Source organism: Phoenix dactylifera, unplaced genomic scaffold (genome assembly GCF_009389715.1).
Source record: "Phoenix dactylifera cultivar Barhee BC4 unplaced genomic scaffold, palm_55x_up_171113_PBpolish2nd_filt_p 000113F, whole genome shotgun sequence".
In the NCBI taxonomy this organism is placed as follows: domain Eukaryota; kingdom Viridiplantae; phylum Streptophyta; class Magnoliopsida; order Arecales; family Arecaceae; genus Phoenix; species Phoenix dactylifera.
This window is the reverse complement of record NW_024067685.1, coordinates 1,223,486-1,250,106: the sequence shown is the minus strand read 5'-3', so window position 1 is coordinate 1,250,106 and position 26,621 is coordinate 1,223,486. Positions and strand designations below refer to the sequence as shown.

The following is a 26,621-nucleotide window of genomic DNA, read 5'->3' as shown; positions in this document are numbered from 1 at the left end:
ACACCATCCACTCTTAGGCTTTTCCTTCTTCATCATCATCTTCTTCTTCTTCTTTTTTCTTTTTTTTTTTTTTGGTACAAAACTTTTCCTCCTCGTTTGGTTGGCATTTCCCATCCCTTGAGGAGCAAGCTAACAAGCTCCTAAGAAGCCCATATCTCCTTCCTGTCTACCTTGAAAACTCGCCATAAATTCACTTAAAGACGGCCAATAATACCACAACCCATGCACAAAAAGAAAAAAAAAAAAAGCTTTTGCTTTTCCCCTCTCTCTTTCTCTCTCCAGGACGATTCAGATCGAGTCGAGTCCGTTCGGTAAATCCAGATCCGACCCAAAAAATGATTCGGATCTAATTGTAGAATCCGACCTGAACCTACGGGTCCTAAAATTCAAATTGGTTTAGATCTACGCGGGTCGGACTGGGTTGGATCACGGATCGATCCGACCATTTGCAGCCTTAAACATCAACGTCTCCACCACCATTTTTATTTTTATTTTTAAAAAATAATTGACAAATTTACAAGTGATTGGCCACTCCAGGGAATGTCTCTCACCAATGGGATTCGTCGAGCCAAGTCCACGCCCAGCTCAGCACTTTACTCCAGAGCCTCCTCTACTCGACTCTCCATCGACTTCCTCCTCCCATGGCCGCTGTGCTCGCCTCAAACCTGCCTCAACGCCTCCCCAAAACCTTCTTTCCCGTCTCGTCTCCATCCTCGCCACGCCTCCCCTCCCTCCTCCGTCGCTCCGGGCGCCGCCCCCACCCCGCCCTCCACTCGGCCCCGCCCGCCGACTGGCCCTTGGAGCAGCGCCTCGAAGAGTCCCTGTCCGTGCTCGACCTCATGGACGCCCAGTCCATCTCGCCTGACCCCGCTCTCCTCTGCACCCTCCTCAACGCCTGCGCCGACGCCCGCAACCTCCGTCTCGGCCGCCTCGTCCACGACAGAGCCGCCCGCGCCGGCCTCCAAGCCCACCCCGCCGTCGCCAACGGCCTCCTCCGCCTCTACTCCCGCTGCGGCCTCCTGGGTGCCGCCCGCCGCCTGTTCGACGAAATGCCCGAGCGGAATGTTGCCACCTGGACCACCGCCATCGCAATGTACCTCCATGCCGGCTTTCCCCGTGATGCCGTCCAACTATACTGTTCGATGACCGCCGCCGCCGCCGACACCGGAGTCCGGCCCAACGCCTTCACTTACACCATTGCTTTAAACTCGTGCGCTAGCATTGGAGATCTTGAGCTCGGCATCCAAATTCATGAGGAGATTAAACGAGATGGATGCGAACAGGATGAGTTTGTCACCGTGGCACTGATCGACATGTACGCAAAGTGTGGCCGTGTCGGCGATGCTCGTGAGGTGTTCAACAAAGCTCAAATTAAGACGGTCGAGGCTTGCACCGCGATGATCGAGGGGTATAATAGAAATGGCAAGGCCAAGGAAGCAATGGATGTTATCAGGAGCACATTGCAAAATGGGAGGAATAGCGAGGTGGCTAGTAGGTTGGGGTTTGCGACGATGATCAGACCGTGCGTCGTGGAAATGGCACTGAGACAGGGGCAGGAGATTCATGCCCACATTATCAAATTCAGGCATCAGCCAGGGATGAAAACTCTAGGTGCACTGGTAGAATTGTATGAGAAGTGTGATAAGATGGAGATTGCCTATCGAGTTTTCGACAGCTTGGTAGCAAAAAAATTAGGCTTGTGGAGCAGAATGATAGCCGGGTTTGTGAGGAATGGGTTGTGTGAAGAAGCCCTGAAGCTTTACCTCAGGATGGTATGTTTAGATATTGGAATGGATACTTTTATAGTTTTCCAGGCTATTAAGGCATGTGTTGGGGTGTTGGGTTTGGAAGAAGCAAAACAGATGCATGGCAGGGTCATCAAACTTGGTCACTTGTTGGAAGGTTCTGTGATTGGTGGTCTTGGTGAGCTTTATAGTGAATGCGGAGAGCAGGAAAAGGTTTACAAGCTACTGAACCAGAAGAAGATCTTGCAGAAATAGGTTTGCTTTATGGAGATCTTGCAAGAGGCGTTGCAGAATAGTTTCTTCGCAAATGGTGGATATGGACCATATGGTGAAGAGGATAGCTTCACCAGGCTAAAAATCAAACTATTTGAAAGCTCTAATCGAAGAAAATGTATTGAATTTTGAATCTCTTGCTGCGTTTCAAACAAATTATGTACATATGTTTTATATGGTGACAAAAGATGTTCAAGTTCGATGGAGGAGCAAGGAAAATTATGTGACCTGTTAAAAATTCATCTCAGATTCCATGTAAACATTTGTTTTTTTTTTAAGCATGTCATCATACCATAAACAGTTTCCAGCATATTTTCCTGCTTAGATACTCCTTTGAGGATTTGTTAGATACTAGCCTACCAAGCTGGTAAAATCTCCTGATAGTTCTACTACATACCAGAGTATAAATCTTATATTGACCAGTGTGTTAGTGTGGTTGGAAGGGCTATGATATACCTTTATTTTTTAGCCCATTCCTTACAAAACTTTTCCATCAAAAAGACCTTGACCTTATTCTTGCAGCAAATTTTCTCAGCAAATTACCGCAAAGGTGAGGGAATGTTAAACTGTCCTGTGGATAGTCAGCTAAAAAAATATGCAGATATACTATTTTTCATCCAACCAGACCCAAACCAAGAATTCTCAAATTCATTGTTACTAACCATGATTTCATACGTTGCTTGCAATATCTCTGAACATCATGATGAAAGGCATATTTCAACTTATATTCGTAAAATCTTCTTTAATAAAGTCTCACTGTATCTGAGTCGTCCCACTCGAAGCAAGATGTGTGGGTAAAGAACTCGAAATGGATAATTCCGACTTTGGACAAAATGAATTATTCTTACAAATAAATGGAACAACTAGATGGAGAGCAACATCTAGCAGGAATACACGAGCAGGGATCTTAAGTGAGTGAAGTGCTCGGTTTAGTCAGCCCCGATCATTGCAGAGTAAATAAAATGGGATTGAGAAGACATGGAGACTATTAGTTTTAAGAGCAGTCTGGCTCCAGGGGTTCACAATGACCCCATTCGGGACAAAAGGACATCACCCTCCCTCACAGGACCCTTCATATTGCGCATGATTAGGCCGTTCTGGTCATCCAGAAATTTGACCCTAACCTGGGTCACTTGAGCTCTTGACCCCGTTCATCCCGTGTGACCTTCACCACAGCTGCAAGCTTCACTTGGGTATCCATACTGCACATGCAGATAACAGCAAAACATCCAGATTAAGTGAATGCAATGACGTTGGAAATGACTTAGATGAAACGAGAAAAAGCATTAAATGCTTCAATAAATTATTAGAGCAAGAATTCCTTTACCAACATCCTGAGTTCTTTGCTTGAGCCAAATGATGCAGAATGGAGCATTGATAAACATGGCAAATAAATCAAACTAATGTAAAGTGACAAGGTAATGTCTGCATTCTTTTCAGGCTTGTATTGATACTATTGACACATACGAAGGGATTACGAAAGCGAATCCCAACAACGTGCGGCTCGGTCTATCGAAGATAACCGATCAGCCTTCCTGGCGTGGGTACCTAGTCTCTATGACTTAGGTCACACCTAACAACAATAATGCAGCGAAACACAACACCAGAAAATACCACGAAGGAGAAGAAGAAATGTAGGGGAAGAGAACTTTATTGAATAACCACTCAACTGATTACAATAAGCTCTCTTGGCCTCTCCAGCTCTATCGGATCCCAATCCCTCCCCCTTTGAGGGTCCTCTTATAGAGGAGCAACCTCCAGTTACAAGTCCCTCACGAACTCAGCTTCCCATGCACAAGATAAGGATGAATTCTAGATAAGATAGGAAAACCCCGATTCCCGCAGGATTCTGCGCAATCAGATAAAATAGCCAAGTTCATGCCTCAAACGAACTCGGATTACCATGAAACTAGATTCGTTGGATTCGGGATGAAAAATCCTTCCAGATGACAGCTTTTCCACTTTGAACAGACTTCTGTAGAATTTCCGAAATACCCCTCAAAGTGAAAGCGCGTGGAAACAGCGTTACAGCCACGTCTTCTAACCATACACGTTTTCAGTTATAAAAAACGTGTTAAAACGTATCCCTTGCCTTCTGGAGACTTATGCCACGTTCCTCCATCATTGGCACACATTTTCATGCATCCCAATTTTTCGGATTCAGTCCATGCTTCGAGATAAGCCCACAACGCTGAATCAGTCTCGTTGCAGCAGCTTTCCTCCTAATGATGAACCAACATGTATTCTCAACAATACACGCCTTGGAGCACGTGCCCACAGCCCCATGCTTTTGGGTATTCCACCTACATCTTGCACACGTTTCCCTAGGTGATCCTAGGGCTCAGATTTGGTCTCCAAGTTGCCCAAATCTCTAGAGAGCACCGTCAGACCTCGAACCCGTCCAGCGACCTGATCTGGTTTATACCTTGATCCGCGTCCGGTCCAGCCCCGATTCGAGGAGCCGTGACACCCTCCCCCACCTAAGCCAAAGTCGCCCCTGACGAGGCTAGGCGGTACTCGTTGATGATGTCCTCGAACTGCCATATTTCGTCACCATATTCCCAGCTTGCTTCTGAATCTAATAGTCCTTTTCATCGGACTAAGTATTGCACACGGTTACCCTTTTTCCTGTCCGCCTTGATTTCAGATAACTTCTTGGTGTAATGAACTCGTACGGCCACTGGAGCTCGCCCGCTTCGAGCCCGAGAAGGGTTAGTTGTGTCCTCTTTGAACGGTTTCAATAGGGACACGTGGAACACCGGGTGCACTTTCAGCTTGGAAGGCAGCGACAATCGGTATGCTGTCTCTCCAATTCGATGTGTGATGATGAAGGGACCTTCATACCTCCTCACAAGTGCTTTGTGGTAGCCCGACTTCAATTTCATGTGATGGTAAAGCTTTACCAATACCCGATCACCAACCTGAAATTCAGCTGCCCGCCGCTTTATGTCAGCCCACTTCTTCATCCGTTTGGTCGCCTTCCACAAGAAGACCTGAACCAAATCTATATCCTCCTTCAGATCCCTCACGAACCTGTAGGCGGTCGGACTACGTCCCATGTAGTCCGCTGCGATACTTCCCGGAGTGTCTGGTTGCAGCCCTGTAATCACCTCGAATGGTGATTTACCTGTCGACTCCGATCGCTGTAAGTTGTAGCTGAATTGGGCTTGGTCCAAGAGTCGCACCCAATCCCGCTGGTTGGCACTCACATAGTGCCTCGAATACATCTCCAATAATGCATTGGTTCGCTCTGTTTGGCCATCGGTCTGAGGGTGGAAGGCCGTGGACATCTTCAGCTCCGTTCCGAGTATCCGAAATAACTCCGTCCAGAACCTCCCCGTGAAGCGAGCATCACGATCAGAAACGATACTCCGTGGTATCCTCCAATATTTCACCACATATGTAAAGAACAACCGCGCCACGTCCTCCGCATGGCAAGTAGTAGGTGCTGCAATGAAGACTCCGTACTTCGAGAAGCGATCCACCACTACCATGATAGAGCTGTTCCCATCCGCCAGAGGTAGCCCGATGATGAAGTCCATGGAGACACTCTCCCACGGACGCTCTGGTATAGGTAATGGCTCCAACAACCCCGCAGGCCGTCGATGTTCAATCTTGTCTTGTTGGCATAGTAGACAAGTGCGAACATACTCCTCGATGTCATCCCGCATCTTCGGCCAATAGTAGTTATCTTCGATAGACCAAGCCGCACGTTGTTGGGATTCGCTTTCGTAATCCCTTCGTACGTGTCATTTGGTATCAGAGCCATACCAGAAATGAAGGAGACGACCTCTACGGTAACTTCCAAGGTGGGAATGGCGGACGCATCATCCTCGATCATGGATCCCAATCCAGCCTCAGGAGGAGGCACGGCGATGGGTGGAGCGCATCCAGTTGATGATTCTCTGTATGGGTTACGTATTGCATCTCGGTTATCTCCGCCGACAATCGATTACGGAGGTGCGAGGCCCAAATAGCTGAGGTTGAAGGACGGATAGAGGACCTTGAGGGTAGGGACGCAACCCTCCGAGGTGAAATCACCGCTCAGCTGAACCAGATTTCCTTCGATATGGAGCGGCGCTATAAGGAAGTGCTGCAGCGTAACGAGGAGTTGGAGATCATGGTGAAGGCTCTCCAAAATTAGGTGGTTGACCTTTTAAAGGAGAGTACCACCACAGGCGTATCCTCTTCTCCATTGACAATGGAGGTCGCAAGAGAGGCTACGGGCCCCCTGCACAAGCTTGATGTTCCCAAGCCACAAGAGTTCTGCGGACGACGGTCCGCGAAGGAGGTGGATAACTTTCTTTTCACCGTGGAGCAATACTTGCAGGTTACCGGCGTGAGGGAGGAAGCCATGAAGGTGAGCACGGCGGCCATGTTCTTGAGGGACGTGGCGATGCTTTGGTGGCGACGTCGGGCCGACAATGTGAAGCGAGGGGCTGTTCCAATCACCACTTGGGTACAGTTCCAAACTGAACTTCGAAAACAATTCTTCCCCGCGTTCGCTAAGGATGATGCTCGAGCACGACTACGGCGACTCACGCAAAAGGGCGATGTGCGTGATATGTGCGAGAGTTCAGCGAATTGTTGTTGGAGGTACCAGACCTCAGCAACGAGGACTCTCTCTTCACTTTCCTTGACGGGCTCAAACCATGGGCAAAGATGGAATTGCAGCGAAGAGGAGTCCAGAGTTTGAACGAGGCGATAGCTCAAGCGGAGGCTCTCATCGAGTTCAAGACTCAACCCACAGCTCCCAAAGCCCAAGCATTGAAACAGGGCAAAGGTGGGGGAGCAAAATCAGGTCACAAAGGAGGTACAAAAGGCTCGAATCCGAGCTCCTCGAGTGGAGGGGCTTCCCAAGCGAAGGGCAAAGGGGTGGCGCAAGGTACCAGCACTATCTCATGCTATATTTGCAATGGACCGCACAAGGTGAAGGACTGTCAATTGAGGGGCAAGATAGCATCTATGGCGGTGGAGGAGAAGGAAGAGACCGACCAAAGGATGGGCTCACTCAGTCTCAATGCCCTGAAGGCCAAAGGGCCACGAAGTCTGCTCTATGCACCTATCTGCATTGGTGGTCACATCTTCCAAGCACTCATTGATACATGTGCCACTGACTTCTTCATAGACCTAGCTACGGCAAAGAGGTTAAATCTGAAAATTGAACATGATGAACATACGTTCAAGGCGGTCAACTCCGCAGAAGTGGCTACCAGTGGAACGTCGAAGGATGTTGAGATCCAATTCGGCGCATGGACCGGACGGGTGACAGCGGTGGTCGCCCCGATCGACGACTACGAGGTGGTCATCGGTATGTCTTTGCTTACCCAGCTACAAGCCATGATAAAGCCAGATTCAGATGTGGTGGTGGTCCTGAATCCGAGTGGAGCTTGCGTAGTTCCAGGGAAGCGAGTTAAAGGGACTCCGCAGCGAGTCCTATCGGCGATGCAACTTGCTAAGGGGCTGAGAAGGGGACTTCCAACATATATTGCATTCCTTCAGGAGGAAGAACTACTGGAAGGAGAGGAGATTCCAGCGCCCATCGAGGGTGTTCTCACTGAATTCGGGGATGTGATGCCCCCGAGTTACCCAAGTAATTGCCGCCAAAAAGAGAAATCGATCATCGGATTGATTTGGTACATGGAGCACGTCCACCAGCTCAAGCACCATATAGGATGGCCCCACCTGAACTCCAGGAGCTGAGGAGGCAGCTAACGGAGTTGGTGGACAGCGGGTTCATTCGACCTTCGAAGAGTCCGTATGGAGCACCGGTACTTTTTCAGAAGAAGCACGATGGTTCGTTGAGACTCTGCATCGACTACAGGGCCCTCAACAAGCTCACGGTGAAGAACAAGTACCCCATTCCTCGGATTGATGATTTGTTCGATCAACTTGGCAAGGCACGATGGATTTCCAAGTTGGATCTTCGCAGCGGGTACTATCAAGTTCGCGTGGCGGAGGAGGACATTGAGAAGACTGCATGTGTGACAAGGTACGGAAGCTTCGAGTACCTTGTCATGCCTTTCGGCCTCACCAACGCACCAGCAACTTTCTGTGCTTTGATGCAGCGTGTACTCCATGACTTCATCGATAAATTCGTGGTAGTATACTTGGATGACATTGTTGTTGTTGGGAATTGTATCCTAAATGTCAATCGTCAGCATATTGATGATTGAATATTGTAAATAAATTGACAAATTAATAAAGTATTATTTGGCATTATTCATCATTTCATCTTCAAATGAACTCTTATATGATGAAGTCCTTAGGACTTATGTTATGATAAAGGAGGATTTATCTTTGAGTCCTTAAACTTGTTCGCGACCAAATGATATGTTGTTACTAGGACAACAACATTATCGAGATTAGGTCGTTGTGTGACATATACGTTGGTTGTCCTCTTAACCAAGGAGTGTGGAGACACTGGTATGCCATACAGGTGAAGTGTAGGAGTACATTTCACTGAACGTGACCAATTCCGGAACGCTCTACTGTCGAGAGATGTTCCGAGTGGATATGGGTATAAGTTTGGCCCTCTGACCTGAGACCGCAACCTGTGACTAGCAAGCAACTCACTGTACTTTGGTACCGGACTACCTGAATTTCTAATTCAGTGACGGAAGGTCACTGGGTGCAGTCAAGTACTTGCGTAGTCAGTTGTGAGTCAAGATGGAATTGACCCCTCCTGCAAACAAGAGATAATGTCTTGTGACTAATTTAGCAAAACCTTGGCCAGGGTAATCTCAGTGAGGAGTCACGGGATATCTAAAGTTAATCACATAATGGATGTACTAATTATAGGGTTGACAGTGAGCTCTAAGTCATCCTGGCATTAAGAGTCAAAGGGATTGAATTATACAGTAACCATAGTTCAGGGTTCCAGAATATTTGCTTCGCATATATTCGGCCTATTCGGACGTCGAGTACCATTGCTAGATGGTCACATCGATTAGTGTAGGAAGTCGTTCCTATACTACCGGCTTAGGTTCGAACCTATGAGGTCACACGCATAGAAGATTCCTGATTGATCAAGAAGGCTGATGAATGATTAAGAATCATTCAGGGGTAATTTGGTCAATTCGATTGGCAAATTATCTTATAAAATAATTAAAGTAATTATCGGAGGATTAATTAGTAATTAGATTGCTAATGAACTCAATTGGATTGAGTAATTAGACTAAGGATGAGCCAAATTGAATTAGATTCAATTCTGGGCTCAATCAGGGTTTTTGACCTAATTGGATTAGGTCTGAATCAAGAGGACTTAGGTTGACCAAATTAAATTAGATTAAATTTGTGCTTAATTAGGGATTGACCTAATTGGATTAGGTTCAACCCATGGTAATTGAATCATTCTAATTGTTAGGATTTAATTAAATTAAATGGATTTGATCTGAAACTATTCGGATCTTGAAATCCACTTGTCACATATCCATGCATGGCGCCATAAATTGATTTTTAATATGATTAAAAATTAATTTAATATATTTAATGGTGCCATGGCACACTTGGCAACATCAGGGCCTCTTTCATCATTAGATGGGTCGAAATGGAGAGATAAATTCATGAAAAGAATTGGATAAGATCAAATTCTCTCTCTTCATGACATATGCCATCCTTATCTTTATCTCACTTCTAATTAAGGTTGAATTTCGAATTTAATCACCACAAAATCACCACGTGACCCTCTAATCTGATTAGGGGCATGGGAATTTCGAAATTGAAAGAGGGAAGTGGCAACATGATGAATGGTTTAGATTAGATCAAGCTTCATCATGTAATGGCACATGAACTTGAATTTTGAATTCAAAATTCAAAACCTCACAAAATCCTCCACAAATATGGGATGGTTGGCATGAAGTTAGGTAGGAGAGCAACATTAAAAGGACCTCTATCATCTGGTGGTCGAATTCAAGGAAAAAAGAGAGAAAAAGAAGAAGAAAAAAGGGAAAAGAAAAGAGAGGAACCCTAGTTCATGCATGGAAAAATTCTGCATTCAATCTAGCTGACTTCTTCCTCCTCTAAGTCCATCGCGCCATTAGTGTTAGGGGTCCCTGATAAGAGTCTTTAGATCAGATCTAAGTCCTCTTCAATCCCTTTAAACCTTTCCTCCAAGTTCTTCCAAGAAGGCGGATCAAAAGTTGATAGTGTTTGGAAGATCAAATTTCAGCCTCAAGAAATTCTGCGCAAGCTAGCACTTCCGCAGGATTGGATCTCTTCAGGAACTTCGCGTGGACTTCTCGTAGAGGCCATTCGTGTGCGTGGCTGCGAAGTCGAGGATCAGATCCACAAGTTTCATCCATCATAAAAGGTATTAATCCTACATTAATCTTTTATTATGGTGTCAAGATCTAGGTCTGATTCTCCGAGGTTTTACCCTCTTTTGGGGCTCCTCACGGAGATATCTCCAGAATCCATTCAATGGATATTCGGAGATTAATCGGAATAGAGTTCTTAAGTTTCAGATCTGATAGTTAATCATGCATGAAAGTTTTAGCATAATTGTTTAAACGATTCCGGCATAATCCTATGTGTTCTTAAGGTGTTGATTTCTAGATTTGATCTTGTAAGCATGCATGAATTAAATTGTTTGATTCGATTTTTCCGCTGCGTTTTAAAACTTAAAAAGAACTACGTATGGCTTGATCCCCCTTATGAAGGGGTACGTAGGCAACCCGATCAGGTTCAGCCATGGTTTTAAAAAAAAAAAAAATCCGCATGCTTAACACCGAAGAACCTAGGATACACTTTAACTGGTATCAGAGCAAAGGTCCAAGAGTTGTGACCGATCTCCGGGAACTCTCACGCGTGATCGTGTGACGAAGCGTGGCTCTCCGTCCGGAGGCGTATAGAGATGCGTGCTCTGATAGGTATACATGGGTGTCACCCTATTTTTAATAGGACCAAACCCATGTAGGAGTGGAGACTCCCCATTCACTGGTATCAGAGCCAGGTTCATGTTTAAACTTTTATATTTTAATTCTTGTAATTAAATCTGAAATCATGAGCATGCTTAGATTAGATCTAAAGTATTTTTTATGATTGATTTAATTGCTGATTATGCATGATTAACTAGATCTGAAATTTTGAATGCATATGATGCATGTTTGTGTTAAGATTTGTAACATAAATAAATCTGAAATCATAATATTGTTTAGATTAGATCTAAATAAAATTTATGATTCATATGATCTCTGATTTTAATGAACAAATCAGATCTGAAAATAAAAGTGAAAAAACAAATACATAAGATGTATGTTGTTTGTATTAATTCATGTTGTTATGTATATGTGATGCATGAACATTAAATATAATGACTTAAACATGAATTTAATCTGATTACATGTGATTAATTACAAAAACTCAGATCTGAAAATATGTTTTAAGAACTGAAAGATTGTAATTAATATGTAATTAAAAAGAAATATGCAATGATCAAAACTTTCATAAGTCTAAACTTAATTGAGAATTAAGTGTTATGAAATAGAATTGTAACTCAATTAATTGACATTGCATAATTCTTTGGACATATGGGTTAGCTTGAATCAAGTTCCTAGGATTGGGTTAGACCTAAGGTTAGAATCATACATGGACAAATAGAATTAATTGATCAAATCTAATTAAGTAGTAACTAGATTAGGTCAAGAAAATTCTAGATCAATTTACCATAGTTGTAGATGGATCAAGTCCATGTCTTTGATTAGACCAAGATGGAACTTGATTTAGGCTCAGAGGTGTAGCCCGAGTCATTTGAGTAATCAAATCGAAATTGATTAACCAGTCGGTGTCTAAGGTAAGTTTGGCAGTTTTGACCGGTGGTTTTTAATTGGGAGCTACTCGCACTGATTCGTCTTTGCCGAGTTAATGGCATATCCCTTCCACCGATCTCACTTACCTGGCCGACATGGTCAATCACATTTTGATTGGATCACTTAATGATTCGAGTTAGCCCATGCCTATAAGGAAAATCAGTTTGACTGATTTAGGTGTCTCCTTAACCGGTTTGAGTCTAATCTGATTTGGTGAAGTCAGTGGGAGAAATTAGACTAACCGGATCTTCTCATCTATCCTAATTATGAAATCCTCTAAAATTATTAGGTCCTTAAAATGAAATGGTTATGGGGATAACTAGGTCATAGCCTCCCATTAAGTTGGGTGATAATGGGTCCAATGTTTTGATATTATTGGAGGCGCGACACGCCTGGTACTTATCAAGCATTGAAATTATCATTCAATATATGATGAGTTAAGTGTACCTTCAATAGGCGGTCAGGTGAGCCGAGCCACACTCGGGCTTGGTCGTCTATTAGTTGATTAGACTTAACCCTATCATTTAATGGTTGGACCTGACTAGGGTATTCGGTGGAAGCGCCACACGCCTGCCGAAGAACCTAGGACAAAATTATCACTAGAAGTTGCTTGGTGAAGCAACTGGTTTAGAACCTACCAATAGGTGCATATGGGTTAGCCGAGCCACACTCGGGCCTATATGCGATCTATTGGGTTCTAGTGCCCACTAAAGAATTAGGAGTAATTTTTCGAATTAGAGGTAGAGGCTACCAATTTGTATAAAATAGTGGGAGTATCTTTAGACTAAAGTCCAAGTCTACTGTGTTTAGTCAATTCATATACTAATAGCCAAATTTTCTTTTATGTAGAAATGGCCACAAGTTTGTCACTTCGCTCATTATTGGATAATGACAAGTTGACTAGTCCCAACTTCAATAATTGGTATAGAAAGCTGAAAACTCAGCATAGTCAGACCAAAAGGATTAAGGATGACCAAAGTCAGGCAGAATGCTTCTATTGTAAGAAGCAGGGGCATTGGAAGAGGAATTGTCCTCAGTACCTTACCTCACTTGACCCGAACAGGCTAAGCAAGAGAAAAGGGCAATCAGTTGCTGATCAAGGTATTTATATGATAACACCTTGTAATTTCTCTATATGTGATAATTCAACCTGGGTATTAGATACTGGAAGTCCGTTTAATATATGCAATTCATTGCAAGGACTTCAGGTCAATGAGAGATTTGAAAACAGCGAGAGATTCCTGAATGTTGGAGATGGAAGATCTGTTCCAGTTCTAGCTTTAGGAAATCTCAAACTTGTTTTCAATTCTCATGTAGTTGTCTTGAGTGATTGTCACTATTGTCCTGCATTCTTATTGAATGTAATTTCCGTAGGCCTTTTGGCCATGAACGGTTATGAAATTTCAATAAAGAAATATTCTTGTGATATCATTATGAATGGTGTTACTGTAATGAATGGACAATTGAGCAATGGCATCTACTTGTTATCACAACCTGTTAATGTAATGTACACGTCAAGTAAGCGTCCTAGAATAGATAATGTCACGGATGTCTACCTTTGGCATCATAGGCTAGGTCATATTAACAAGAACAGGATGAACAGGTTAAGTAAAGAGGGAATCCTCAATATTAATGATTGTGAATCATTGACAACCTGTGAGTCATGTCTTCTTGGTAAGATGACCAAATCACCTTTTACCGAAAAAGGTGAACGAGCCAGTGATTTATTGACCCTTGTACATTCTGATGTATGTGGGCCAATAAGCACAGATGCTAGAGGTGGGTATTCATATTTCATTACGTTTACAGACGACCTTTCTAGGTATGGTTATGTCTATTTAATGAGACATAAATCTGAAGCATTTGAAATGTTCAAATTGTATCGTAATGAAGTAGAAAAACAAACTGGAAAGAGTATTAAAACTCTTCGATCAGATCGAGGAGGCGAATACCTTTCCAATGAGTTTTTGACATATTTAGGAGAGAATGGGATTCTCTCCCAATGGACTCCTCCTGGTACACCACAGTATAACGGTGTATCAGAAAGAAGAAATCGAACTCTGTTAGACATGGTTCGATCCATGATGGGGTTTGCAAGTCTGCCCATATCCTTTTGGGGATATGCACTTGAGTCAGCCTGCTACATTCTAAATAAGGTTCCAAGTAAGTCTGTAAATAAAACACCACATGAGATGTGGACTGGACGTAAGCCAATGCTGTCTCACCTTAGGGTTTGGGGGTGTCCAGCATATGTCAAACGTTTGAAGACAGACAAACTTGAACCCAAGTCTGACAAATGTTTCTTTGTTGGTTATCCTAAAGAAACTAAAGGATATTACTTCTACTTTGCTGAAGAACAAAAGTTATTCGTAAGCAATAGAGCTGTTTTCTTAGAGAAAGAATTCCTTAGTGAAGGAACTAAAAGCTCTAATGTTGAGCTTAGGAAAGTTCAACATGTAGAAGATCCGACACCATCTACTGAACTAGTTGAGTCAGATTTGATTAGATCAGATCCAGAACCCATCTTAGATGCACCATTAAGGCGATCAGGTAGAGTACCACGTCAGCCGGACAGATACTACGGTTTCTTGGTCCAGGACGGGGATCCTGTCGAACTTGATGAAAACAATGAGGATCCGATCACCTATATGGATGCTATGCAGAGGCATGACTCTGATGCATGGCTTGGAGCCATGCAATCCGAAATGGAATCCATGAAGGTCAATGATGTATGGACATTAGTTGACCCACCCGAAGGGATTAAACCTATAGGGTGTAAGTGGATTTTCAAAAGAAAACGGGGCGCAGACGGAAAAGTAGAGACCTATAAAGCCCATCTGGTTGCCAAGGGATATCGTCAACGTTATGGTATTGACTATGACGAGACGTTTTCTCCTGTGGCAATGCTCAAATCCATTCGGATTATGCTTGCGATAGCAGCACACTTAGATTATGAAATCTGGCAGATGGATGTTAAAACCGCTTTTCTAAATGGAGATTTAGAAGAAGAGGTGTATATGATGCAACCTGAAGGTTTTATATCTGCAGATGAGTCTAAGGTGTGCAAGCTTCAAAAATTCATTTATGGATTAAAGCAAGCTTCACGGAGTTGGAACATACGATTTGATAAGGTGATCAAATCATATGGCTTCATTAAGAATGAAGAGGAACCTTGCATTTATAAATGGGCAAATGGTTCAGTTATTATATTTCTTGTTTTGTATGTGGATGACATTCTTTTAATCGGGAATGACATTCCTGCATTACAAGGAATAAAGGTTTGGCTATCATCTCAATTTGCCATGAAGGATTTGGGAGAAGCATCTTACATCCTAGGGATGAAGATCTATAGAGATAGATCTAGAAGATTGCTTGGATTATCCCAATCCACATACATTGATACTATACTGAAAAGGTTCAGTATGATTAATTCCAAGAAAGGCTATCTTCCAATGGGCCATGGAATTAACCTCTCTAAAAGGGATTGTCCGACAACCTCTCAAGAAAGAGAGACTATGGATAGAATTCCATATGCTTCGGCAGTGGGATCTATAATGTATGCCATGACATGTACTAGACCAGACGTGGCATACTCACTAGGAGTAGTGAGTAGATACCAGTCTGATCCAGGTAGCAACCACTGGAAGGTTGTCAAAACCATCCTTAAGTATTTGAGAAATACTAAAGATCAGTGGCTTGTCTACGGTGATTCTGACTTAAAACTTGAGGGATATACCGATTCAAGTTTTCAGTCAGATCAAGATGATAGCAAGAGCGTGTCGGGATATATCTTCACTCTTAAGGGTGGGGCCATCTGCTGGAAGAGTTCCAAGCAGCATACAGTGGCAGATTCTACATGTGAAGCAGAATACATTGCAGCATCTGATGCAGCCAAGGAAGCCGTATGGTTGCGCAAGTTCATCACCGAGCTGGGAGTGGCACCTTCCATTGATGGTCCAGTTCCTATATTTTGTGATAACACTGGAGCCATAGCTCAGGCAAAAGAACCTAAAGCACATCAGCGGACCAAGCATATTCTGCGACGTTATCACCTGGTTCGAGAGATTATAGAACGAGGTGATATTGATCTTCAGAAGATTGACACAAAAGAAAATCTGGCTGACCCATTTACCAAAGTCCTCGGCATCAAAGAGTTCAACGAACACAAGTCGAAGATGGGTATTAGATACTGTGCCGATTGGCTTTAGGCTAAGTGGGAGTTGTTGGGAATTGTATCCTAAATGTCAATCGTCAGCATATTGATGATTGAATATTGTAAATAAATTGACAAATTAATAAAGTATTATTTGGCATTATTCATCATTTCATCTTCAAATGAACTCTTATATGATGAAGTCCTTAGGACTTATGTTATGATAAAGGAGGATTTTATCTTTGAGTCCTTAAACTTGTTCGCGACCAAATGATATGTTGTTACTAGGACGACAACATTATCGAGATTAGGTCGTTGTGTGACATATACGTTGGTTGTCCTCTTAACCAAGGAGTGTGGAGACACTGGTATGCCATACAGGTGAAGTGTAGGAGTACATTTTACTGAACGTGACCAATTTCGGAACGCTCTACTGTCGAGAGATGTTCCGAGTGGATATGGGTATAAGTTTGGCCCTCTGACCTGAGACCGCAACCTGTGACTAGCAAGCAACTCACTGTACTTTGGTACTGGACTACCTGAATTTCTAATTCAGTGACGGAAGGTCACTGGGTGCAGTCAAGTACTTGCGTAGTCAGTTGTGAGTCAAGATGGAATTGACCCCTCCTGCAAACAGGAGATAATGTCTTGTGACTAATTTAGCAAAACCTTGGCCAGGGTAATCTCAGTGAGGAGTCACGGGATATCTAAAGTTAATCACATAATGGATGTACTAATTATAGGGTTGACAGTGAGCTCTAAGTCATCCTGGCATTAAGAGTCAAAGGGATTGAATTATACAGTAACCATAGTTCAGGGTTCCAGAATATTTGCTTCGCATATATTCGGCCTATTCGGACGTCGGGTACCATTGCTAGATGGCCACATCGATTAGTGTAGGAAGTCGTTCCTATACTACCGGCTTAGGTTCGAACCTATGAGGTCACACGCATAGAAGATTCCTGATTGATCAAGAAGGCTGATGAATGATTAAGAATCATTCAGGGGTAATTTGGTCAATTCGATTGGCAAATTATCTTATAAAATAATTAAAGTAATTATCGGAGGATTAATTAGTAATTAGATTGCTAATGAACTCAATTGGATTGAGTAATTAGACTAAGGATGAGCCAAATTGAATTAGATTCAATTCTGGGCTCAATCAGGGTTTTTGACCTGATTGGATTAGGTCTGAATCAAGAGGACTTAGGTTGACCAAATTAAATTAGATTAAATTTGTGCTTAATTAGGGATTGACCTAATTGGATTAGGTTCAACCCATGGTAATTGAATCATTCTAATTGTTAGGATTTAATTAAATTAAATGGGTTTGATCTGAAACTATTCGGATCTTGAAATCCACTTGTCACATATCCATGCATGGCGCCATAAATTGATTTTTAATATGATTAAAAATTAATTTAATTTATTTAATGGTGCCATGGGACACTTGGCAACATCAGGGCCTCTTTCATCATTAGATGGGTCGAAATGGAGAGATAAATTCATGAAAAGAATTGGATAAGATCAAATTCTCTCTCTTCATGACATATGCCATCCTTATCTTTATCTCACTTCTAATTAAGGTTGAATTTCGAATTTAATCACCACAAAATCACCACGTGACCCTCTAATCTGATTAGGGGCATGGGAATTTCGAAATTGAAAGAGGGAAGTGGCAACATGATGAATGGTTTAGATTAGATCAAGCTTCATCATGTAATGGCACATGAACTTGAATTTTGAATTCAAAATTCAAAACCCCACAAAATCCTCCACAAATATGGGATGGTTGGCATGAAGTTAGGTAGGAGAGCAACATTAAAAGGACCTCCATCATCTGGTGGTCGAATTCAAGGAAAAAAGAGAGAAAAAGAAGAAGAAAAAAGGGAAAAGAAAGGAGAGGAACCCTAGTTCATGCATGGAAAAATTCTGCATTCAATCTAGCTGATTTCTTCCTCCTCTAAGTCCATCGCGCCATTAGTGTTAGGGGTCCCTGATAAGAGTCTTTAGATCAGATCTAAGTCCTCTTCAATCCCTTTAAACCTTTCCTCCAAGTTCTTCCAAGAAGGCGGATCAAAAGTTGATAGTGTTTGGAAGATCAAATTTCAGCCTCAAGAAATTCTGCGCAAGCTAGCACTTCCGCAGGATTGGATCTCTTCAGGAACTTCGCGTGGACTTCTCGTAGAGGCCATTCGTGTGCGTGGCTGCGAAGTCGAGGATCAGATCCACAAGTTTCATCCATCATAAAAGGTATTAATCCTACATTAATCTTTTATTATGGTGTCAAGATCTAGGTCTGATTCCCCGAGGTTTTACCCTCTTTTGGGGCTCCTCACGGAGATATCTCCAGAATACATTCAATGGATATTCGGAGATTAATCGGAATAGAGTTCTTAAGTTTCAGATCTGATAGTTAATCATGCATGAAAGTTTTAGCATAATTGTTTAAACGATTCCGGCATAATCCTATGTGTTCTTAAGGTGCTGATTTCTAGATTTGATCTTGTAAGCATGCATGAATTAAATTGTTTGATTCGATTTTTCCGCTGCGTTTTAAAACTTAAAAAGAACTACGTATGGCTTGATCCCCCTTATGAAGGGGTACGTAGGCAACCCGATCAGGTTCAGCCATGGTTTTAAAAAAAAAAAAATCCGCATGCTTAACACCGAAGAACCTAGGATACACTTTCAGTTGTATACAGCCGGACATTGGATGAGCATGTGGCACACCTGAGGCAAGTCTTCTCTACCCTACGGCAGCACCAACTCTTTGTGAAGAGAGAGAAGTGTGTGTTTGTGCAGCAGAGGGTGCCGTTCCTCGAGCACATCATTGGGGATGGAAGGCTCATGATGGATCCCTCAAAAATTTCAGCCATAGCCGAGTGGGAGGTACCTACACGTGTTACACACTTACGCTCTTTTCTTGGCTTGGCAAATTACTATAGGAGGTTCATCACCGGATATTCGAAGTTATGCACCCCACTGACGGATTTGTTAAAGAAGGATCGACCATGGCGGTGGTCAAACCAATGTCAGGAGGCATTTGATCGTCTCAAGCAGGCGGTCACGGCGGAGCCGGTCATCGTGCTACCGGACTTTTCTATTTCTTTTGAAGTCCACACCGACGCATCAGATTTTGCCATTGGAGGGGTGCTCATGCAGGAAGGGCACCCAGTGGCCTACGAGAGTCGGAAGTTGAACGACACCGAGCGCAGGTATACGGTTCATGAAAAGGAGATGACTGCAATTGTGCACTATCTTCGAACCTGGCGTCATTACCTCCTCGGATCTAAGTTTGTGGTGCGCACGGATAACGTGGCCACAAGCTACTTTTAGACCCAACCAAAACTCACCCCCAAGCAGGCGAGATGGCAGCAGTTTCTGGCTGAATTCGATTTCGACATCGAGTACAAGCCGGGCCGAACTAATTCAGTCCCTGATGCTTTGAGTAGAAAGGCACAGCTGGCTGCAGTTTCTTCCTTTTCCGGACCAGCAAGTAACCTAATGGAGAGGGTCAAGACCGAGATGGAGAAGGATCAATGGGCCACTTCCATGGGTGAACTAATCAAAGACGGCAAGGCGCGCCGTTTCTGGATCGAAGGAGGGCTGATTTTGACACGAGGGCGACGTGTCTATGTGCCTTCAGGTGGAGGGCTGAGGCGCGAGGTGTTGCGAGAACACCATGATTCTATGTGGGCGGGACACCAGGGGGTGCATCGGACCCAAGCTCTCATAGAACATAACTACTATTGGCCAAAGATGCGGGATGATAGCGTTACAGATGACACCTTTTCGTTTGAGAAGGTGGTAATCCGAGTTCGTTTGAGGCATGAACTTGGATTACCATGAAACTAGATTCGTTGGATTCGGAATGAAAAACCCTTCCAGATGACACCTTTTCCACTTTGAACGGACTTCTGTAGAGTTTCCGAAATGCCCCTCAAAGTGAAAGCGCGTGGAAACAGCGTTACAGACACGTCTTCTAACCATACACGTTTTCAGTTATAAAAACGTGTTAAAACGTGTCCCTTGCCTTCTGGAGACTTATGCCACGTTCCTCCATCAGTGGCACACATTTCCATGCATCCCAATTTTTTGGATTCAGTCCATGCTTCGAGATAAGCCCACAACACTGAATCAGTCTCGTTGCAGCAGCTTTCCTCCTAATGATGAACCAATATGTATTCTCAACAATACACGCCTTGGAGCACGTGCCCACGGCCCCATGCTTTTGGGTATTCCACCTACATCTTGCACACGTTTCCCTAGGTGATCCTAGGGCCCAGATTTGGTCTCCAAGTTGCCCAAATCTCTAGAGAGCACCGTCAGACCTCGAACCCGTCCAGCGACCTGATCTGGTTTATACCTTGATCCGCGTCCGGTCCAGCCCCGATTCGAGGAGCCGTGACACTATGAAGCAAACATTATGCATTAATTTATGACTTATTTGCATCTGATGATCTGCAGTTAAGTTGCGCCAGATCTAATTTACAGCGTAACAAATGCAGTTTCTCATGAAATATCAAAAGATTGGTTAGCAATTTATAACTTCAAGGCAGAAAGCATCATCTTGAGGATGGCATAAAGTATAACTAGTAATTAAATTAATTTTTAGATTAGCATCTCCTCCTTACCCAACACGAATAGGGGAAGGAACTGACATTTGGATAGTGATGCACATTGTCGACATAACCAACACGTATTTAAGTTAGTTCGTGTCACTACAAGAAAAAGGGGCACTGGCAATGTATACATGCCGATGCTAGCTAAAAGTGTGGGTAATTTTGGCTCCGGCGCCAAAATTTGCTGACGCTTCTAAGTTGCGTCGGCAGAAATCAAACTAAAATGATGCTAAATTGGGTGGGCATTGAATGCAAGTTGTAAGACGATGCTTTTAAGCGTCGTCGGAGGTCAAAAATAGAAAAAAAGTGTCGTCAGAGGCCAAAAAGGGAAGGGCCAAACGATGCTTAAAAGCGTCGAAATCCCCATGACGCCCAACTGCCAATCCTGTTATAAAAAAAACACAATCCCCCGGTGATGGAAACCTAGCTGCTCACAGAGAGAGAGAGAGAGAGAGAGAGAGAGAGAGAGAGGAGGAGGAGGAGGAAGAGGATGGAAACCCTAGCTCCGGATCCCACCGTCTTCGGGGCCGCAAAGGTGATCCACGCCCCGGAGGCCGATCCCCCTAGTAAGGAGCACCACTAGTTCATCTAGATCCAGTCAAACATGCGCCCGACGGTGGGGGAGGCATTGGTGAAGCTGGCCAAGAAGGTGGAGGAGGAGGACGATGCAGGCAGCGGGAGGCGAAGGCGAAGGACTAGACAACGAGAGGCGAAGGCGGGGGAGGAGGACGATGCGGGAGGGGAGGTGGACAGTAGCTCGACCTTCAGTGGCTCGACTCCATCATGAGGTACAAGGAGATGCCTAACCGTGGGGTTGGAAATCGAAGTTAGAAATTACTAGTTTTCGCTTCTAGTTTTTCCTTCTTTTGTTGGTAAAAATAGGGAGAAAAGAAACATCCTTAGATTGCATTGGTCTATATTATGTTTGTGGTTGGGGATGGGGTTAGGTGATGTAATTTGTAAATGGAACCCCAGATGGGGTTGGGGATGGGGTTAGAGGATCTTTTGCAGTTTATTATAATTTATGAAAGAAACATCATTGATGAGATTATACGTAATTTATTGTAATTTGTTTAAAAAAAATATATCATTAGAACCCATATGAAATTATATGTTCTTTTGTTGCAGCATCTCATTGATGGAGTTTGTAAAAAAAACATATTTTCAGGCTTGAATTTTCTGAGCATGATCATGCTTCTTCATCAACAATAGACTCTCAATTCTTGAAAGAGTATTATATATATGAAGTTGCTCGGCAGAGGCCGACGTTTATAAACGTCGTTGGAAGCCAAGATATCTCAACGCTTATATGCATCGGTAAAACTTCCATTTTTGCTGACACTTTCAAAAAGCGTCGGCAAAAAAAAAAAAAATCGGCTCTCCTACCGACGCTTTTGCAATGCTTTCAAAAGCATCGGCACCAAAATTACCGATGCTTATAAATGTTGGTATTTGCTCTAAAAAGCGTCGAAAAAGATTATTTTTTTGTAGTGTGTCTAAGGCTGACTAGAAGAGTAAAGGGGATCGACACTAGGCTTGAACCTAGGTTAGTTTTGGGAAGCCAATACAAATCAAGAAAAACCCTAGAGATTTGATCAAATAAGATCGATATCATCAAAATCTAGGCAGATTTGGAAAAGCTAGATGTCAAGATCACTTGGAGATCCAATTCGATGACAAGGAGATTATTTCTATCAACTACTTTTGACATTTCTATTAGATGAGACGGTGGACCACGTACTATTTCAGGGCACATGGGCAAGGTTGATATGGCAGTGGGCAGGGACTCCGCGGGAGGCATGGAGTTAGAGGGTGCAGTTCTTACAGGTGATTCGCTAGTGGTTGGGTAGTCCACAGACACGTCAGGAGGCCGTTAGAGCGACTTGCACAATGTATCAGATTTAGTAGGCAGGAAATGCTCGTACCTTTGGTGAGCACAGGATGTCACCAAGGTTTGTGGCGGAGTACGTCCAAGTGCAGGTGGTGGAGATCAATCACGCTTCCTCTTCTAACGGACCTTTGATAGCTCGAGATATATAAAGTTCTCTTTCTGCTTAGGCAGCCCTTTAGATAGTGTTCTTACCTGAGAGCCCCCATCTTTGAGTTTCCTCAAGGTCAACTTCAATGGGTTTGTTTTGGATGGCGGCACGAGAGGAGGTGTGGGTTTTGTCATATGAGATCCATACTACTGGGTGGTGGCAGCGAGCAGCTGCCAATTATTCAACACTTCGGTTCCCGAGACAGAGTTGAGGGCTGCCTTCGACATGCGAGGCGGGTGTTGCAGGCCAGTTCGGTCATCTTGGAGGACGACTCAGCCACGGTGATCAGTTGGATTTAGGGGGGTCCGAGGGATGTGAGCTTGGACCATCCTTTGTTTCAGGACATCCGAATGATGACGAGGGATGGAGGGGTCATTCAGGCCAAGCATGTATTTAGAGAGGCTAGTGGGACTGCCGACTAGGTAGCTGCTTAGTGACTAACCATTCAGGGTATACTTTGTGGTCAGGAGAGAAAAAGTTACCTTGGGCACTCTGTGAGCTTGTGTTTTCTGAATTTATTAAACGTATTCGTACACGCAAGAACCCGCAATAGGAAGAGAAAAAAAAAAAAAAAAAAAAAAGAAGGCCTGAGCCTCGGCCCAGATTTTACAATCACTGGATGGTGATATACGACCACCATATTGTAATAATAATAATAAAAAAAAACCCTATTTGTTCCTCGAGAAGTGACGTTTGGATTGAATTACTTTGGCTGGATGGTCTGAGAATTTGGCCTTGGCATCTCAAGATGGATTCAGAGAAATATCCTCGTGCTTTGTTTATCCCTTAAATAAACCGCAACCGTTCAATGAGCCACATAAACCGGAAAGGTGAGGAGTCGCTCTCGCTGATATCGCTCTGACGTTTACGTTTTACTTCCTTTCAACTACGACCCCGCCTGGACCCCGAAGTAAAAACCCCTCAACTCTTCAGGAAATCCGGATCGGGATACGTTAACGGGGTAGGTACAGTGTACAGAGCATTTTCCTACCTTCTGTGTCTTCGCCCTTGTTCCCACTCTCCAGACGGAGACCGGATCGACGACACACGCATCGCCCAGCGTCACCAGAAAGCGCCGTTCCTCCTTCCAATTCCCAGTTCCCGGCCTCCGTGAAGCAGTCTAACCCCGGGGTCCATCGACTCGCCGCCGAAATGAAGGAGACGGGCGGCGCTGCCGTGGCGGCGGAGCTGCCGGTGGGGCAGAAGCTGATCAAGGTGATTAGCAACGTATGCTTCACCGCCTTCGTGTTCTCCGTGCTAGTCTTCACCGTCATCGCCGTCACCTACCAGCCCCCCGACCCCTGGCTCCAGTCCACCGCCGCCCTCACCAAGAACCTCGCCGCCACACTCCCCAACGCCACCTTCGCCACCGACGAATCCCTCCTCCCCACCGGCGAAGACCTCGTCTCCCTCCCCCCCAACGCCTCCCTCCTCTCCCCCTCCGCCGCCGCGCCGCCTGTTGCCTCCGCCCCTGACGCTGCGGTCGCCTCCTGCGACCCCGACGCGCCGCTCAACTGCTCCGATCCCCGCGTCCTCGTCGCGATCCGGCGCTTCAACGCCCGGGTCTCTTTCCGCCGCTCCATCATCTTCCTCGGCTACGAGACCCCCGTCGCCGGATCCAAGCCCGACGAGTGCGACGGCGCCTGGCGCTTTCGCAACCGGAAGGAGAAATCCTGGCGCCGCTACAGGGACTACCGTCGCTTCCGGCTCGCCCCCGCCGACAACTGCACATTCGAGGTCGTCTTCGCTGGCAAATTTCGCTCCGGCACCAACGCCGCCCGACGCCGCACCCGCCCATCGTCGTCCTCTTCCGCCACCGCCCCGGCCGTCCAGATCTCCGACGCCGAGATCAACGACACGATCCCGACACTCGGATCCGAATCAGACTTCCGGAAGGGGCGTTATCTCTACTACACTCGCGGAGGAGACTACTGCAAGGGGATGAATCACTATCTCTGGAGCTTCTTGTGCGGCCTCGGGGAAGCGCAGTTCTTGAACCGGACCTTCGTCATGGATCTGAGCATTTGCCTGGCTGCCACTTATAATCCTAGTGGCCGAGATGAGGAGGGCAAGGATTTCCGGTTTTACTTTGATTTCGAGCACCTCAAGGAGTCGGCGTCGGTGGTGGAAGAGGGAAATTTCTTACGGCAATGGCGGTGGTGGGACCGCACGGCTGCCCAGAAGAAGGGGGGCGGCCGGATCGGGGTTCGCAAGGTGCCCACCTACAAGGTCACCCCAATGCAGCTCAAGAAGGACAGGAGCACGATCATCTGGAGGCAGTTCGATGGGCCGGAGCCTGAGAACTACTGGTACCGTGTGTGCGAGGGCCGGGCTGCCAAGTATGTGCAGCGGCCATGGCATGCCATCTGGAAGTCAAAGCGGCTGATGAACATTGTCACGGAGATCGCCGGAAAGATGGACTGGGATTATGATGCCGTCCATGTGGTCCGCGGGGAGAAGGCTCAGAATAAGCTGCTGTGGCCTAATTTGGATGCTGACACATCCCCGGATGTGCTTGTGAAGAAGCTGGTGAATGTAATTAAACCTATGAGGAACTTATACATAGCTACCAATGAGCTGTTCTATAACTACTTCGATAAGCTGAGGTCGCACTTCAAGGTGCATTTGCTCGATGATTACAAGGAGATGTGGGGGAACAAGAGCGAGTGGTATAATGAGACAATGGCACTCAATGGTGGACGGCCGGTGGAGTTTGATGGGTATATGAGGGTGGCAGTGGATACAGAGGTGCTGTACAGGGGAAAGACGAGGGTCGAGACATTCAATAACCTGACCAGGGATTGTAAGGATGGGATCAATACGTGTTGACCGGTGCATAAGGAGAGCATGGAGGGAAGGGAAACGAGGACAATGTAGGGATTCTTGGTCATCCCACTGTAAGCTTGATGAGGTATTAAACTGAAGTTTATGTGCTGTTCATTTGATTCTGTAATTGGAAAGCTGAGAAATTTCAATCTGTATCTGTTTGTTGTATTTTGTTTCACGTTCATTGTTTCTGTCATCATAATGTATTGGTCCATAGATTTGTGTGTTCTTGTTGCCTTAACTCTCTTCTGTCATGATCTGTGATGTATCTTGGATTCCATTTATTGGATATGAGATGTAAGTTTGAGATGCCTTTTCTGTTTTCATTTTTGATAATGGAACCCATTTGAATGGCTCAAAAGCTCTTAGTAGTGATAGCAAGTGATTCCTAAATAATATCTTGAAAATTGTATCAAAAACATGTTTACAATTGATGACAGATCTTTAAATTTCCTTGATGTCAGCATTTGGTTAAAAGGTGGATATTGGATATCTTGGTAAGAACATCATGGAGGAGCACTGAACTAAGAAAGGGGGCCAAGTATCAGAAAGCTTTTCTGTCTTTTAGAACTAGATTTTTTAAATGAAATAACTTCAAAGTACACAAAAGTTTCTCTGCATTCTATTCATTATATGTGGCATTCAATTGTTAGTCATTGATTTTAGAACCTAAAGAAATCTGGATGCCAAAGCAGACTTAGCATTGAACAGCAAGGAGTGTGAAGTGGTGCAGCTCATATATGTAAATAAATGCTTATGTTAGAGGCAATTCAGGTTTTTGTTTGCTCTTTGGTTTTGGCCATGGAGAGTTCCAGCATGCTTCTTGGAAATTCTTTTGCTTTCCTTATCCTCTGACTTTGCATCTGCTGTGAACACCTCTCTTTCCCCAGCCCTTTTTTTTTTCTCTTTTTAACATTTAGATGAATTCTTGGCTGCCTTCTTGATACCTTGATAATCGGCATGAACTATTACAGTTATTGCAAAATGATCTGGAGCATGTTTTATCAAAGCATTGCAAGTATGTTCTAGTCCTTAATAGAATAAAATCGGTGTTGGTGTTTTCATATTTTATCTCCTTTTCGTCTCATTCTGCAACAATACTTGGGGAAGAATCTTACTGTTCTTTCAACATATTTGTGTGCATAGGATTG

At 44.4% G+C, this 26,621-nt stretch overlaps 2 protein-coding genes across 2 annotated transcripts; both read left to right on the top strand.

Annotated features, from left to right (window-relative positions):
* Positions 1-641: 641 nt before the first annotated feature.
* Positions 642-2,000, top strand: LOC103722899 (pentatricopeptide repeat-containing protein At3g22690-like). Its single transcript, XM_008813624.1, has one exon. It carries the CDS (start codon positions 642-644, stop codon positions 1,998-2,000), a length of 1,359 nt encoding a protein of 452 aa, XP_008811846.1.
* Positions 2,001-23,564: 21,564 nt separating this feature from the next.
* Positions 23,565-25,796, top strand: LOC103698611. The gene has a single exon (XM_008780642.4). The coding sequence runs from the start codon at positions 23,797-23,799 to the stop codon at positions 25,471-25,473; it is 1,677 nt and encodes a 558-aa protein (XP_008778864.1). The 5' UTR covers positions 23,565-23,796; the 3' UTR covers positions 25,474-25,796.
* The last annotated feature ends 825 nt before the right edge of the window (positions 25,797-26,621 follow it).